Source organism: Macrotis lagotis, chromosome 3 (assembly GCF_037893015.1).
Source record: "Macrotis lagotis isolate mMagLag1 chromosome 3, bilby.v1.9.chrom.fasta, whole genome shotgun sequence".
NCBI classification, from domain to species: Eukaryota; Metazoa; Chordata; class Mammalia; order Peramelemorphia; family Peramelidae; genus Macrotis; species Macrotis lagotis.
The window spans coordinates 228,504,103-228,520,839 of record NC_133660.1 but is presented as its reverse complement, the minus strand read 5'-3'; the positions used below and the strand labels follow the sequence as shown (position 1 = coordinate 228,520,839).

The 16,737-nt window shown below is 44.6% G+C and overlaps 1 protein-coding gene across 3 annotated transcripts in view; it reads left to right on the top strand.

Moving 5' to 3' along the window:
• The window catches only part of DNAAF9 (dynein axonemal assembly factor 9), a 168,810-nt gene extending 152,993 nt beyond the window's left edge, over nt 1-15,817 (top strand). For all 3 annotated transcript variants that reach the window (XM_074230098.1, XM_074230097.1, XM_074230099.1), the window contains 7 exons: nt 212-298; nt 6,976-7,082; nt 8,332-8,406; nt 9,131-9,336; nt 10,318-10,383; nt 10,800-10,893; nt 11,749-15,817. In XM_074230098.1, coding sequence (XP_074086199.1) covers nt 212-298; nt 6,976-7,082; nt 8,332-8,406; nt 9,131-9,336; nt 10,318-10,383; nt 10,800-10,893; nt 11,749-11,867 — 754 coding nt within the window. In that variant the 3' untranslated portion in view covers nt 11,868-15,817. The remainder of the gene's footprint in view (nt 1-211; nt 299-6,975; nt 7,083-8,331; nt 8,407-9,130; nt 9,337-10,317; nt 10,384-10,799; nt 10,894-11,748) is intronic.
• Nucleotides 15,818-16,737: the final 920 nt, after the last annotated feature.

The following is a 16,737-nucleotide window of genomic DNA, read 5'->3' as shown; positions in this document are numbered from 1 at the left end:
TAAGGCATATCTCTTTCCCCTCCAAGTCCCAATTTCCCCTTCTGTTTGTTTTTTTAAAAAGAGGTAGTTAGACTAAAAGGTCTCTAGTGTTCTTTTTAGCTCTAAAATTTTAACTTATAATCCTAAATTGTTATAAAAGAAAACTGTATGTTGGTGTACTTGTACTTCTGATTAATTTGGGCCTTTTTGGGGGGGGGGGGTGTTTCTGTAGGAATGAAGATATTGAGCTGATTCTTTCGGAAGACAGTTTTTTGGCTCCTCAGATGTTGAGAGCTCGATATTTAATGTTCCCTGGCTGGTAAGTATTATAACTGAGGAAAGAAGACAAATGCAAGGGGACAGCTAGGTGGCACAGTGGATAGAGCCAAGGCCCTGGAGTCAGGAGGACTCGAGTTCAAATTTGGCCTCAGACACTTAATAATTTCCTAGCTGTGTGACCTTGGGATAGTCACTTAACCCCATTGCCTTAAATAAATAAAAAAAAAAACAAAAAAGAAGACAAATGCAGGCAATCTTTATTGACAGAGAAATAGAGGCAGGGGAATTGGAGGAAAGCATAAGAAGCCATAATGGCCAAACCTTGTTGGAACTCTTGGGTCAGAGCTTTGTGTCACAAATGAAGAGTCCTGACTTTGTTCCTATTTGGGCAAAGCTGTAGTAGGTCATTATCATAGCAATTCATTTCTTTCCTCTGACTCCTGGGAAGTTTGGGTCGATGGCAGCAGAGCCAGGGTATCACCATCTTCAAACTGTAACCAGTTCAAGTGAAAAATCATGGAAAACCATTCTAATTTCTGGGGTCCCTTCTTTGCTTCTCAAGTTTTTCTGATTCCCACAAAAATTGTCAATTCATATGTGGACTTTTCATTTTCCTCTTCTGTCTGGTGGCCCTTTTATCAGGTAGGGAAAAAACTGAAAAGCAAACCCTCTTTTGAAGATGTAATACTTCAAAAGAAAACCTGAAAGATTCCTGAGTTCTCAGTGGTACTGTCAGAATTTGTAATCATTTATTAACATACCTTTTTTTCATCTTATATAATATAAATTTATTTTTCCAACTACATGCAAAGGTAGTTTGCAGCATTCACGTTTTTTGGTAAGATTATGAGTTCCTCATTTTTCTCCCTCCCTCCTATTCCCTTCCCCTTCCCTTTGACAGTGAGTAATCTGATATAGGTTATATGTTTATAATTATGTATAACATATATTTCATATTAGTCATGTTGTGAAAGAAGAATCAGAACAAAAGGGACAAAAACCATGAGAGTGAGCCAAGCCTTTTAAGACATGTCCAAACCCAAGTCCTCTCCTCTCTCTTGAATGGCTGATATTCTATCCAACTGCTTCTCTGACCGGCTAGGGCTCTGGATCAGGGAAGGACACCAAAACAGAGCTTGGAGTGGGACCAGCCCTCCAGGTTTAATCTGTGTGTTGATTGTGGGGATAGTTTAGCTCTAATGTCAGGAGAGGCCAAGGCTAGACACAACACTGGACACAATTGTTTCCATGTGCAGTAGGTTGCAAAAACAATATAACATTAGACCAACTGAAGTATTTTGAAATCGGTTCTTTTCAATGTAATTTGGAGTGTTTCTAAAAACATCCCTGCATATTGTAGCACAGCCTTGTACCTAGGAGGGGCTCAATAAATATTTGTTGCCTGAATGAGTAAGCTGCCCTTCTGGTCCCCCAAAATGCCTTTTTTTTAATGTCCCAAAGTTCATATTCATAGAGGAGTTTTCAATTCCCCTCTGGGCCTGGAGCTAAAGGCCCTTCCACTCAGTTCTAGTTTTTATTTTGACCTTCAAGTCTTCCTAGGAGCTGATTTCACTTCTTTTTAGATGGAAGAAGTGGTAGTAAGGGAAACAAGACATAACTAGCCAGGCATTTGTGGGAAGAAAAGAACACTTCCTTGATGCCTAACCCTGGCTTGTCCTTGGGCACAGAGGTTGTAGACTGATCTCTGCTCAGGGTCCTGGAGTCCACAGCCCTCGAGGCAATTTGAAGCCAGCTACCCTCTCCCTGGGGTCCAGAGCAGGAGAAGGCATGCCTTCTAATGTCTAGGTGGGATGGGGCTCTATTTACAATTCTATTTGTTTTCATTCCACAAAGGGAAAGCTCCTCCATCTTGGAATTAAGAGACCTTTTAGCGCTGACATGTGTCCCTCAACCCAAGCCAGGAACTCATTGCTGGGCTCAGACACCCTAGGCAGGCGGGCTTTTGCTTGATCTCTTGGTCTTGGGGGTCAGGCTGGGTCATCCACAGACTGTTGGGTTGGCGTTTCCTCCCTGTCTCTTTAGACATCCCTGGAGACCCCTTTGATGTTAGAATTTTCCCTTTGGCTCTTCCTCTGTACTGTCAGTTCTTTGTATTTGTATAAGAAAGGAGTGGCCTAGGGGACAGCTCTGCCACAGCCAATGGAAGCTCAGTTGAGAGTTGAGGCTGTGGTCAGAGGCCCACCAGACACCAGACACTGCACCCTCAGGGCAGATGAGCTCTTCTGAAGGAAGGCTAGCTAGTTTGTGCTTTGGAAATGTGATTTTGGAGAATTGATCTGAGATGGAATTGTTTGGGGTCATTATTTCCTAGTCACAGACTTGTTTCTCTCCCTGATACTGTGCAATCAGATGTCAGCACTTGCTGCCCCATCCTTTTCATGTTGAAGTTCCTGTGAACCTCCTCTGTTCCCTGGGGAAGGAGACTGTAGTCCACCTCAGCATTTAATTTTAACTGAGACACAAAGCCAATGTGCTTCCCTCCAATACCTCTGTCTTTCCTGGGCAGGCAAAGAAACTTTGCAGCTTCTCGCTAAGATACTAGCAGTCCCTTTCCCTTCTCAGAATTTCAGGAAGCAGAGAGAAGATGTGGGACAGTGCCACCAAGCAGTGGGCTCTGTACTGGATGCCTGGGGGCCCACCCACTTCAGACTGTGTTTAGCTGCAGCAGCTTATTTACACAGGCCCCCCCACAGCCAACAAGTGTTTATTGACTGAGTACTGTAGGCAACACTGCATAGACAGAAAGGGACCAGACGTCAAGTCACGCGTCCTTAAGATCATGAAAGTGTTTGTCTTCCTCAAATTTTATATCTTCTTTCAGCACCTAATAACCAAGTTCTCTGTACAGAGTTGGCACTTAATGAGTTCTGGTGAATTTATAGAATCAACCTTTATGGGGCGGCTAGGTGGCGTAGTGGTTAAAGCACTGGCCTTGTAGTTAGGAGTACCTGGGTTCAAATCCTGTGTCAGACACTTAATAATTACCTAGCTGTGCCACCTTGGGCAAGCCACTTAACCCCATTTGCCTTGCAAAAACCTAAAAAAAAAAATCAACCTTTATAGTTGGAAGGAACCTTAGAGGTTATCTAGTTCAGCCTTCTCTTCCCTCCCTCCCCCAACAGGACTCTCCCAATTTCAGACTAACAGGTATTTTCTGAAGCAATTCACTTGATTGTTAAACAGCTCTAATTTTTAGTTCCATTTCTTGAGCAGAAATTTACCTCCCTATTAATTGTCAGAACTAAAGTTCTGCCTTTTTGGGCTATACCAAAATAAAATCTACCCCCTCCCTTCCATAAAAGTATTAAAAAAGAAGTAGCATGTCTCTCTACCTCCACATCCTGCCACCCTTGCACCTTAGTTTTGGCTTGAAGGAAGGAAAGACCATATAGCTAGGGACTATTGCAGTAGATCAGGTGAGAAGTAAAGAAGACCTGGGCTAGGGCCATGACTGTGAAAATAGAAAGAAAAAAATCATTTGAAAGATACTATAGAGAGATTATTGATAAGGCTTTGCAACTGATTAATCTGGAGAGTATGACAAAGAGGGAATGATTCAGGAACTGGGTCTTCAAGAGGAAAAAAGAAATAGAATCAAAAAAGGATCAGCTAAGAGTAGAAATGTTTTCTTCTGAAACAGAGAAGGAGGAAAAGGATATTATACTGCTAAAAAACTTTGCTGAAAGGAATTAAGGGGACTCTTGTGAGATGATCATCTTTTGATGAAGTAGGAAGCTAAATCATCACTAGAATAGAGTTGAGTGTGTAAAACAAGGCAAATTAACTAGCAATTGAAGGCCTACTATGAGTCATGTTAGGGATCCTTGAGGACTACAGTTGTGAAATGACAAAGGTAATGGCTTAAAGACCCTCTTGGTCTCTTGTTGTTTTGCAGGAGACCAGCATGACCTAAACCCTTTTGCTTTTCCATAAGATCAGCATGACCCAGTTCCTTTGTATCTCCTGACATTGATCAAGAATTGCATCATAGCATGAGCAATGAAGTATACATAAAAATGTAGCTATCTAACCAATATGTAATGATCTAATCCATATGTAACCTTTAATACGATTGGTGCTTAAGCTGGTAAGCATGAGTTGTCCATGAGTATGGAAGTAGACTAGGATATAAGCAGCTGTGTGACCTAATAACGTTTGGATTGCTTTACCATTGCAGCCTCCCGCCTCATTCACTGAAAGCTAAGAACAGTTCTCTGTTGGTCAGAGAACTCAAGTAGCCAGTGCACTGTACAGGTCAGATACCTTGCTAAGGAGAGAGGTAAAATTTAAAACTATTATCTGAGCAGTAAGAGTAATGGAGTTCAGGGGGCGGCTAGGTGGTGCAGTGGATAGAGCACCAGTCCTGGAGTCAGGAGGACCTGAGTTTAAATCCGACCTCAGACACTTAATAATCACCTAGCTGTGTGGCCTTGGGCAAGCCACTTAACCCCATTGCCTTGCAAAAATCTTTAAAAGAAAAAGAGTAATAGAATTCAAATGCAACAGTGAGAACCCAGCCAAGGTTAGACCTAAGACCCTCATGAATAGCTCATTCCATTTCTTTCTCCAATGATACTGAACATCCTTGAGAAGAGGAGGCTGTGGATAATTGTGGAAGAAGAAAAAGAATACAAGAAGGATTTTAGAGAAGTGACTAGTTAATCATTAAAGTCATATTTACAAGTCTAGAGACAAGTGAAGGCAGAGGAGGGGAAGAGTGGAGGAATTGGAAGTCACACTGAGGATCAGGTTTAGTGTTAGTGAAGGAAGAAGATATGAGAGAACAGTAAAATGTCTTCAAGTTGAGGATGTTGGTGATTATGCAGTTCAATGAAATGATATGGGCTAAGGCTAATCTTATGTCCTTGTGGGTCTCCAATCAGGTAGAGTTGAGGAATTATGTGGTGGATAGTAGACAGTTTGAAGTGGATAATATAGTTTCTGCCTATCATTTATCCAACTTTTTTTTTTTAAATAAGCCTTCCTAAAATTAAATTGTGATGGGCCCTCCACATCCAACTATCCCCAGCATTCTTTTCTTTGGTAGCCACATAATCTAAGATGATTTCTCCTAAGGATTGTGTCACCTTTGCAACCCAAGTCACTTCTTCCATTTGGGTCAGAAATGGGTGTAAAAAAAGATATTTCTCCTTTTCATTTCTTCAGTGAAGTGAAGATCTATTTAGCAGAGATCCCTAGCATCATTACAACTCCTACTCAGTTACTACCTTGGGTACAATAAATCTGGTGGCAAGGTGCTTCACATCCTCCCACTTTGAGGAGTTTCATTTCTAGGAAACAATTGGTTCTGGGTCCAGGGCAATATTATCTTCCATCCTGCTTTGCCGTACAGCCTGCATTACTTTTGGTTAGCAGACAGGAATTGACCTGCCAAAAGTCAAACCTCCCCACCCATCCAAACCATGAAACCATGCAAAGGTTTTACTGGAGAGGGGACAAAGCTTTTCCCCTGTCAGTCTGAAGTCTCTAGACCTCCTTTGACAGGAAATTACCCTTTTAGACAACTGTTCCCAGTCTCACAACTAATTGAATATCTTACAGCTTGTCAGTAGCTCCCTTGAAGTCAGCACAGTGTGTATGGGGTGGGGGGGGGGTCTTCACTATTGGACTTTTGGAGGAGCTGGTCTTCTTGACTAGTGAGAATTCATGGATTTCCCTAGCAAAACCAATACTTGGGAGGAAGAAAGGGGGCTTTAGATTCCCTGACAGTGGTGGTGGTTACAGGTACACAAAGGCCTTTGAGAGACACTGTATTTCTCATGGCTGTTAGTATTGGTTTGTGCCAACTTCCTGTATAAAGAGACATCAATTTGGCTCCTGGAAGAGACTGAAGGGACTCTTCTTTGTTTGGGCTGCTCCAGTATAAATAAGATTCACAAATAATTAAAACAGGTGGTAACCTTCCCCCTACCCCACCCATTCCCTTCCTATTATGACTTCTGACTTCTTTTTTTTTTGTTGAAAGTAGTTTGAGGGAGGGGAGTTTGCAAGACCACTAGGTATTGGGAAACCAACTGGAATGTTTAGAGTTTTTTTTCCCATAGTGTAACCCTAAGCCCATATCTGCTTGTTTCTCCAATCCAGAATATGACTCATTCTAAGAATAGCAAGGCCTTCCATAGACTCACAATAGGAAGGTCACCTGAGTTTCTTTATCTGTAGAATGGAAATATTAATAGTCAGTGCCTGCCTTATAATTTACCCAGTGAAGGTTCTTTGTAAACTTTCTAGCTCCAGAGAAATGGGAGTTGGTGCTATGATCCTTCCCTTTCCTCCAGGCAGAATCCCAAGCAGTACAGACTAGAGGATGGGGATAGGGCCAGGGTCTCACAATTCACAGGATCTAAACTATTCCCTTAGGTGACAGGGAAGTCCTTCCTTGAATTTTGGGAAGTCCATTGTGTTCTATGGTAAATACACTGCTCAAAGCTACTGTGGATCCTAAGCCAGGGAAGGACTCTGAATTCTCTTCTGGGCAGAGCCAGGGGGAAAAAATACTCAGCCCTAGGATCAGGGAGCCAGATCTACCTGGGCAGCACAATCATCCTGCCCTCCATTCTCCCAATTTGAAACATAGGTTAATGTTTATAACACAACATACACAGAAATGAAAATCAAGTACAATGTTAATGTTTAAAAAACTAATTGTGTTTTCAAATTTGCATTTGTTTGAAGGTATGAAGGGAAATTTCGTGCGGGATCAGTCTTGCCTCCAATGGTTCAGATCTGTGTCTGGTTTGGTCGCCCCTTGGAGAAGGCTCGCTTTGTGGCCAAATGCAAAGGTAAGACTCCCTGAAGAATGCCTGGGAATAAGAGGAAGGGAAAGTTCATGTTCCTTTTGTAGTCTGAGAGGCTGGTGTATGAGGCCAGCCTCAGAGTCTGACCTTTGTCTGTTGAGGTCAATATTTTCCAAGATCTTAGACTTGTTATCCAGAATTCCCTGAACTCCCTTCAGGAGAGTTTCATTGCCCCATGGGAACTAGTGCTGAGCTGCTGAGAGAGGGGCTTCAAGACCACAGAACTGTTAAGACAACCAGGCCCCACGTTGACTTGGATGAGTGGGAGTAGCTTCCGAAAGCAGCATCAGTGCTGGAAGAGAGGAGATGACAGCAGCCAAGCCCAGAGAGGCTGGGCTCCTGTGGACTCCTGGCCTACCCAGGAATAAGCTCCATTTCCCCTTTAATTAATCCTGTCAATCAGTCCATCAACTGTGGGCTAAGTGCTAGGAGTACCATGGGGAAAAAAAAAACTAATCCCTGGGGGAGGGGGACATCCTATGGGGGAGACAATATGCAAACAGTTGAGTGCTGTTTATAACTAAACTGTCCTTTCCCTCTAAAAATATCTAAGCCTGGTATTCAGCCCTATTACTGAGGGGCCATACTACTGGTTCTTTGTTGTTTAGTCATTTTTAAGTTGTATCTGACTCTTAATGCCCCATTTGGAGATTTCTTGGCAAAGACACAGGAGCAGTTTGCCATTTCCTTCTCCGGCTCATTTTACAGATGAGGAAATGGGGCAAATAGGGTTAAGTGACTTGCCCAAGGTCATACAGTTAATAAATGTCTGAGTCTGGATTAGAACTCAGGAAAAGGAGTCTTTCTGATTTTGAGCCTGGCATGCTATGTACTTTGGTAGTGCCAACCTTCAAACTGGTTTCCAAACTGCTCTTCCAGTCATCTGTCACCCCATCAAGTTCCAATTTGTACTACCCATTAGTTGTACTGCTATGGTTGCTGGCACCTAGAGAGCACAGTGAACTTTTCTCACTTATTCCAGCTACTAGCTTCACCTCCTCACCTCTGCACATACGGTTTTCTTTTTTTTTAAACCAGGAAAGTACCAGAACCTCCTACAAAATCTCTAACAGTACATCACATGTCACTGATAGTAAGAGAATGAGTTTCATCACAAGTAGGCATCCACTCAGTCATTGGTTCTTTCTAGGCATGATTGTTCTGAGTTCTGGCACTGTCCATAAGAAAGCCAGTATTAACAGCAGTAACAGTCCTTTTATTTTCTTCCCTACAGCAATTAAGTCCTTGATCAAACAGAGTCCCTTCTCTGGAAACATCTATCACATCCTGGGCAAAGTGAAGTTTTCAGGTAATTGGAGGCTTGAGCTTGGGAACCCTCTGCTGTGTGCCCCTTGGGATTTCCCTGAGGGTCCTGTGCTCTGGGCCCCTTTCCCCAACTCGCAATTAATTACATCCCTTCACAAGCAGGACTAGACTCTAAGGGTGTTCAGTGCATTGACTTGCCTGAATTTTCTTTCCCTAGCAATTACAGCTCCGCCCATATCCATTGTGAGATGAATGAGCTCCCCCATTCTTGTGATCACTGGAGAGCCTGTTGGCAGGACTTGTCTTGTTTCTGCCCTTCATTTTTGCCCCAGATTTCCTTATTTGAAGAGAAGTAGTATAAAGGGTGGGAGAAATACACAAGGAAAAAAATCACATTCTATTGGTTACTGGAGACAGATGCACAGGACAAGTAATTCAAGGGAAGGCAAGGCCCCAGAGCTACATATACACCTGGCTATAGGCTGATCATAACAAAGACTTCTCTTCCCATGGGGATGCTTCTCTTTGCTGCAATCTGCCACTGCAGACCTACAGGGCCCCAGGGGAGAGAAGAAGATACCTGATACCTTCAAATCCTTAGGGTTAGCAGTAGGCTGATGATCACCATGGAGAAGATCTGACTGCCTGGTGTTGGATGGGATTGCTAACACCCTTTTCAATGGAACTTTCCTCTAGCCTGGGAGAGACTATCATTGGTCTTCACTTGGCCTGTTCTTCAAAGGACTCATTTTTTCCTTTCCTTGCAGACTCAGAGAAAATGATGGAAGTTTCTCACAACACACTAACTAATTCCTTAAGCATTGTGCCGGTTCTGGAGGGTCCCAGCCCCCCTTCAGATTCCCGAGGAGCTGCCCAAGATGGCAGTGCTCAGCAAGAGAGTTACCTCGTATTCATTGGCTGCTCTCTGAAAGAGGAGAGCGTTAAGGACTGGCTCCGACAGACTGCAAAGCAGGTGTGGCTCTCATAGGGTGGGGACATTCCTACTGGGCACTGGTCCAGATGTGGGCATGCTTCCGGGTAGCCCCCAGCCAGCAGGCTTCCCTGACAGCCTGGCCACCATTGGGGTAACTTTCCATTGGCCCCACCCAGGACATCAGTGGATCACCTCTTCTTGGAAGAGGAAGCTTGTGGTGGGATTCCAGCACTCCCTAACTTTCCCCTCTTGTGCTCCTTCCCTCCAGGACAGCTTGGGCAGTCAGCTATTTTCAATTATGCCAGTGTTTCATAATGGGGGTGTGGGGGTGGGATGGAGGGGGAAAAAAAGGAGACCACCTCCAAATGCCTTTCCTTTGACACTGGGAAAAACCAAGCAGAAATTCTTGAGACAGGCTGGGTAAGGTACAGACTAATTCAGATCCCTATCCAGTCTCCCTGCCAGTAGAAACTGGGCTTCCCTAGTTCTCTAAATGGAGAATGCTTTCCTGGTTGTGGATGCAAATAGTTTTCATATTGCCCTCCAGGCCACCAATGAATATTCCCTGGATCCTGCCCCTGAAATTTGTACTCAGATTTTTAGAATGGATGAAGGAAGCAGTGAAAAACTATGAAATGCCTCAGGTATATAGGCCTGGGCCTGTGGCCCAAGGAGCCCCAGCAACAAGGACAATCTAGAGTAGAAAAGCCTGGCAGTGCAAGTCAGGACATTAACTTTTCTAGAACCAAAGTGGGCAAATCTATGCTAGAGTGAGAAAGATAGCTCTCTCTCTCTCTCTCTGCAGAAGTGGGGGGGGGGGTGAGGTAGGAAGAGAATAGTTTTTGGTACTGAGCAGAACCACCTCTCACCATGTGCAGCCAGAGCCTTCCACCTGTGCCAGGCTTAGCAAAAGTCTGCTGCCTCCCCCACTAGCAGTCACATGGGTGAAAGTGCCCTTACTCTTTGTTGCCTCCTCCGTCTGACCTCTACTCCCTCCCTGATTCCTCAATTTCAACACAGAAACCCCAGAGGAAAGCCCTGAAAACCAGGGGGATGCTGACCCAGCAAGAGATCAAGAACATTCATGTAAGTCCTTGCCCAGGGGCTAAACCGGGCCTAACTTGCTGAAGCTGGGTGAGGGTTCAAGGAACTCTTAAAGGTCTGTGGGCACTTGAGGGCATGACCCACCCATTACTAGGACTTCGAAAGAGAAACTGGGTAAGATTTCAGCCCTTACAGGGAGCTGATTTCACTTTGATCCTGGGGGATATATTGAGAAAAGCTACTTGGAGCCCATTAATGCCCCTGCTGCTCCTGCTGTAGCTATAAGGGTCAGAAGTGTAGTCACTGCCCTGGGGTGACTGTATTCTGTATTTAGATGATATAGACAGACTTGGGACAGTCTCTCTAACCCTCTCTTCCGCTGGGTGTGTAAGGGTAGTCAAAAGTGGGACCCTGAACAGGTGCAGGGCATTTTTAATAATCTCTTTTGTCTCTTGCAGGTAAAACGCCACCTGGACCCCCTGCCTGCAGGTTATTTTTATAATGGAACCCAATTTGTCAACTTCTTTGGTGATAAGACTGATTATCACCCACGTATCCTTGAATGATAGGGAATGGAGGAAACCAGGTGTATGTTTGGCTGGGTTTTCCTGTGGGAGGTTTGAGTCACAGTCATTGTGCAGCCAGGTCTCTAACTCACCAGAGGCATTCCACAAACCCAGGACATGCAAAAATCAGCTCTCAAATTCAAACTGTGCTGGAAACTGTGGAGGCAAACTCTGCCTCATAATGGGACTGGGAAAGAAATTGTCTTCCCCTTTCCCCTATCCAACCTCCTTGAAGCACAGAACAGAGGGTTGTGATATGTCTTCACCCAGGGCAAGGGGCTGTTTGGTGTCCCATCAGTCACTTCATAGAAGGAAAGAGGACCAGAGGTCTCAGAGGAGGGGCCTGGGGGACAGACTGGGTGAGGCTGAGGCCAACAGGTGAGGGAGAAGAGTTGTGAATAAGCTCTCCAGTATCCTAATTCAGGATGCAGGCCTACATCAAATTGGGTTGCATTGTAGCACATTACTCTGGATAGCAGGGTTGGCTCCTTTTGACTGGATATTGTCCAAGGAAAGGTCAGTCCTTTCCCCTGTTTCCCCTATCTCTTTATCAGTCTGGGGTTGGGGATGGATAAAAAAAGAAAGAGAATCCCAGCCAACTTAGAATTGTTGAACATTGTTTTCCCCTCTCCCCCTCTCAAGACCCATCCCACTCCCCACTCCCTGGAGTTGACCATAGCCAGCTTTGTTCTCAAGGGACTGATAATCACCCTTCAGTTGGGGAGCAAGGAGAACAAGGAGCAGAGCTCATCTCTTCAGGTCACTGATGATTAAAAATTGAGAGCAGCTTTTAGCTAGTAGATTCCAATGGACTGTATGATATTCCTTAATTTATAATTAGTAATGGACCAGTTTATGAATGATTATGTGGAAGAAGCAAACCGGGAGATTGAGAAGTACAACCGAGAACTGGACCAACAGGACTATCCCGATCTATTTGAGCTGAAACCTGCAAGCTAGCCCCATAGGGTTCTCTGTGCCCAGGCCAGAGTCCTGGGACACAGCTCCCAGCAGCACAGCTGTCCCCTCCACACATCCTCCCTGTTCTCACACTGTCAAGAGACCCTCGGCATTCCTGGACAGGTCCAAGGACATGGTTCCTGACAGGAAGCAGCTTCGTCACTCTGCTCTGCTGTTTGTGCTGTCTCTTTTGCATGTGGTCCTGATTCAAAATACAGTACTTTCTCAAAATCGTCACCTGGACCTTTCTTCCCTTTTCCAAGGGTAGAGGAGAAAGGGTGATTAGAGACACTCCTTAAAGTAGTCTCAGGATTGTTGTGAACCTGATCTATCCCTCAGGTGTTGTCTGCATCTTATAAAATGAGCCTGTGAAGGAGGCTTGTGGTGTTTGTTGTATGGTGCGAGAAGTATTCTTCAAGGGTAAAGGAGTTTCAGAATTACATGAAGGGTTCTCCTGAGCTATCTACACACTGTTCACTTCTCTGTGAAGACCCAAGTCTAACTCAAGAGAGAGTCTAAAGGAAGCATGGAACTTCAGGCCCCTCTCCCTCATCTTGTGGACTCTTTATGAAGCCTCTGGTCAGAATGGAGCGAAGCTTGAACTTCTTACCTCCTGGGTAGGGTCCAACTGTGGGACTAATCTCTACCACTCCCACCCCCACCCCCAACCGTGGTCATTGCCCTTAGATCCTTGCAAGAGACAGTGCCTGAGGTGAGTATAGCTTTCCAGAGACTGAAGGCCCTGGCTGGGAGATTGCTGGCCATCCCCTTGTGATATGAGAAATGGCTGGTCTTCTTTCCCTTCCAGACTGGTGGAAGCCCCAGTGGAATAGATCCTACCTCCCCCAGCTGACTTTCCCGGGTTTGATCTGGTGACCCCTCCAGCACTGTTCCTTCCCCTCAGTTTAGGGAGGAGTTAAGAGAGGACATCAACATCCTTGGCTCATCAGGACAATTTTGGTTTAAAGCTGAGTTGTTGCTTAATTTAGGCTTCTGAACAGGGAGATGGGGTGGAGGTCCTAGTGGTGCCTGTTGGACTTCCTCCACAGGTTGTAAATTTGCTTCATTGATTTTCTTACACAGAGCTCTAGATCAACTTCAGGAGGGCAGAGGAGGGTCAGGTTTTTGCTGTAGCGTGACTTCCTACTAGTCCTGGCCACACACATATATGATGCAATAAGATTCAATTGTGGAAAATTTACTCCAAGTCCCCAAGGCTTCTTGCTGTCCCTGGCTTTTGTTCTCAAGGGAGAGGAAATGTCACTGTCTTCCAACAAACATATTCAAAATACTTTTTGTCTCTCTTTTGCCCAAGGAAACAAGCAAAGTGTTTGGTGTCCTACAATTCCTTCCAATGGCTTTGGTTTCAGTAAGACATTAAAGCAAGTGTGACTAATTATTATTCAGAGCCCACTTGGTTAGTTAGGATTGTCTGTCCACCATTGTAGCCCCTTAGGGAAGCCTAGATGGGTTGCATGTGGGCTCAGAATTCAAGGCCACCTTTTCATTAACAGACTTTGGTGTTGTCATGTTGCTGCTTAGCTCTTGAGCTTCCCGAGGTTAGAATTTAGTCTTATGCATGCCTTAGGACGTGGTAAAACATGTTATTTCTTTACAAAGCACATAGCTGACACCATTAGTGGGCTTTACCTATTGGGGGACAATGGCCCCAGGTTGCAAGCTCCAAGATGGAACTCATGAATTCTCCATGCATGATTGCATGTGGGTCTTCACTGTACTTAGTGCCTGCTAAGGTTAGTGTAGCAAAACTGTTTTCAGGGGCTTGCCCAGGTTTGGAAGCCAGTCAAAGGGGTTGTGTTGGAGAAGATAACAATCTGTGTTTTAAGCTGAGATGACAGATTGTATTTAGCAAGAAACCTCACGGTGAAAAATGGTATCTGAAAAAGGAAATAGATATCTAAGTGAGCGTTTCATCTCCAAGACACAATTTGGCTGGTCCCTTCCCATGCCTGGCATGAGAAGGGACTGAGGTGATGCCAAAGCCATAGAGATCCTTCATGGCCTGGGCAGCCACAAGCCTGGAGCTGAGAAGTAGTGACAATGGGCCCTGGACTAGCTCATTGTCTCTGCTTGGGGATCAATAACTGTGTAGACTTTTAAGTGCAATTGATTAAATAATAGATGAAGATACTGTAGCTTCTTTTTGTTCTGCTGAACTCTTTTTAAAAACTCAAAAGTGCAGCATTGGGGGTGGGGGTGGGGCGGGGGACTCTAATGGGCCAATTCATTCAACTATTGCTATGAAGTTATACATAAAACTCTCTTGGAGGTTTGGGGGAAGCCCCAACAGCTCTGGGTGAGAGTCCCGCTGCACAGAGAATCCATTTTTAAAGAGAGCGTCGGCTTCCTGGCCTTGCCATACATAGCATAGACCCTCACGCTGCTGTATTGCTTATTGCGCAGTGTTCTTGGTGACTGACTGTATAATGCCCATGGAAAAAGTCTTTTCACCAACCTGTGGTACTGTTCCAATTTCCTCTCCTCTGTTGGGATCAAAGAGTATGTGATTACCTCAGCTCTGAATATGAAACTGTGATTGTGAAAATGTTCATTTTAAATATTATGAAGCCCAAATGGCAAAACTGTGATGAAGGGTGACCGCTTGGAGCTGGGCGGGCAAGAGGGCAAAGCTCTCCACCCTCGTACTGTTCACTCCCTTTCCTGTCATATTCGAGTTTGAAAGGGAGAAGCAGTGTTGGTGAAAGGACTTTCAAGTATAATACACGCCATGTTAACCTAGTTGAAGAGTCTTAGCACATCTGGCTAAACTGTATAAACTCTTTGAGGACTAAGGCCTGTAAATGGTGATCCTGGAGCTCAGTGCCTAGACCAGGCCCAACTGGACCTGGTCTGGCCTCTGCTAGATGAACTCTTTCTCAATGAGGCTCCTAAACGTCAGCCACCTCTTTTGGCTCAGAATAGTGGTTCTCCTATGGTCTGCTCTGAGATAGATGGTAGCATGAGTCATCTCAGGGAGGAGGACCTTCAGCTACTGTACAACCTGGGAAGGTGCCATCTCTCAGAACAGCCAGTGGCCCAAAAAGAAGTGCCATTACACTGTGTCTTATCTTTTTACTGTAGGGGAAAACAAATTTAGGGACAGGAACTGAATCCATGCTTTTGGAGCTCCAGTTCCCAGGGTGCAGGCACGAGTCCTCAAGGGGTTTACCTGCTTTTTGCTGACCGACCTTGTTAGCAGCTTAGGTTTTGTATCACCTGGAGTGAATGGAATTTAGATTTCTGAAGTTATAGTTGGTTTGGTTTTGGGGGGTGGGGGGAAGGGAATGCAATCACTTTATCAAGGGGCTTTTTGTAGTGCCCTGAGTCAGGATCTGGGCTGCAGCTGTGAAGTCCCATAGGCAAGACCCTAACCAGGGGATGGCCAAGGAAAATTTCTCTCCAAATTCTTTTGGGGATTATGGAGAATTTGCACAGTGGTAACCTCTGGGATGCCCTCTGGGCTTCTATAATGGGCAAAGTTGTATCTAGAATAGAAGCTTGTAAACTGTGAGTGTCCAGCTGCTTCGTGGGGTTAATTGTCGACAGATTTGTAAAGTTGTGTGTGCCAATTTGGATTGGACACATACTCTTCATAATTGTCCAAAATTGTCAATTGTGACCCTCGAGCTCATGGACAATGTGCCAAAAGCCACTTTTTATACTAGCTTTTGATGCTTTAATATTTGCGACTTAAGTTAAAAATTTGTTTTTACAAACACTACTGTAACTTCAGTGAGACTGAATGGTGTGGTTGAAGCTTTCTGGCTTATTATTGTATTTATTACACAATTCAGTGGGTCTATAAAATTAGCTTCCACTTATTTTTATATTATTTGACATATTTGTACCTGCGGTTTGTGTCTGTGACTTTTACATTTGTAATTCAGACTTGACACTAAGAACCAATAAACTGTCACCGCTAAGTAAAATGCCTTTTTGACTGTTTTTGTGGGTTTGTATAGGACCCAAGAGGCCTGGAGAAGGGTCAGTGCTCTACCCACTGCCTATGCAACCCAGGCTTGACTGGGCACCTCCTCCCTTGTTCAGTCGCCAGGTTTTTGAAGAGACACCACCCCCTTGGTTCTGGCATGTGCACGTACACACACACACACACACACACACACACACACACACACACATACATACACAGAAACAAAAAGAAACAAAGGGGAGATTGCTGCAAAGATGAGATGGAGTGCTCAATTAGGGAGGGAGTTGGGGGGGGGAAGTGGTAACCTAAGACTATGCTGAGAACCCATGGTCACCACAATTCCCAGAGTCCAAATCTCCTCACGTTCAGATTACACAATTTTTTTTGGAGAGTCAAGTCAGAGCTGCATACAGCTTTGAAGAGTTTCCAACTCTGCCATGTGACAGATGAGGAAGCAGATCCAGAAAGGTAAAGGACTTCGCCAGGGTCACACAACTGGTATTAAGAGAAGAACTGTGACCTCACCTCCAAATCCAGAGTTCTATGCACTAGACAGTCCCTTGGGACAGCAAATACAGGTGTCTAAAAAATCCTAGGTGAAAAAGCACATAGTCTGGGGGAAGGTTATTACCAAATACTAGAGGAAAATCAGGAAAGACTAAATGGAAAAAGCATGTGATTTGCACCTTTGGGGAATTAAGTTTGGAATGCAGTGGCCAAAGAATAAAAGGGATGGGTTGGGGGGATTCAAGGGATGGAGATCAGCGTGAACAAGGGTATAGACTTGGATATTGAAGAGGCGAGCTTTTGGTGGTGGAAGAAACAAAGGGAAAGCAGCTGATAAACAGTATCTGGATGGGCAGACGGGAATATAACAAGTCTGGATAAGTGAAAAAATTATATATATATATATATGGC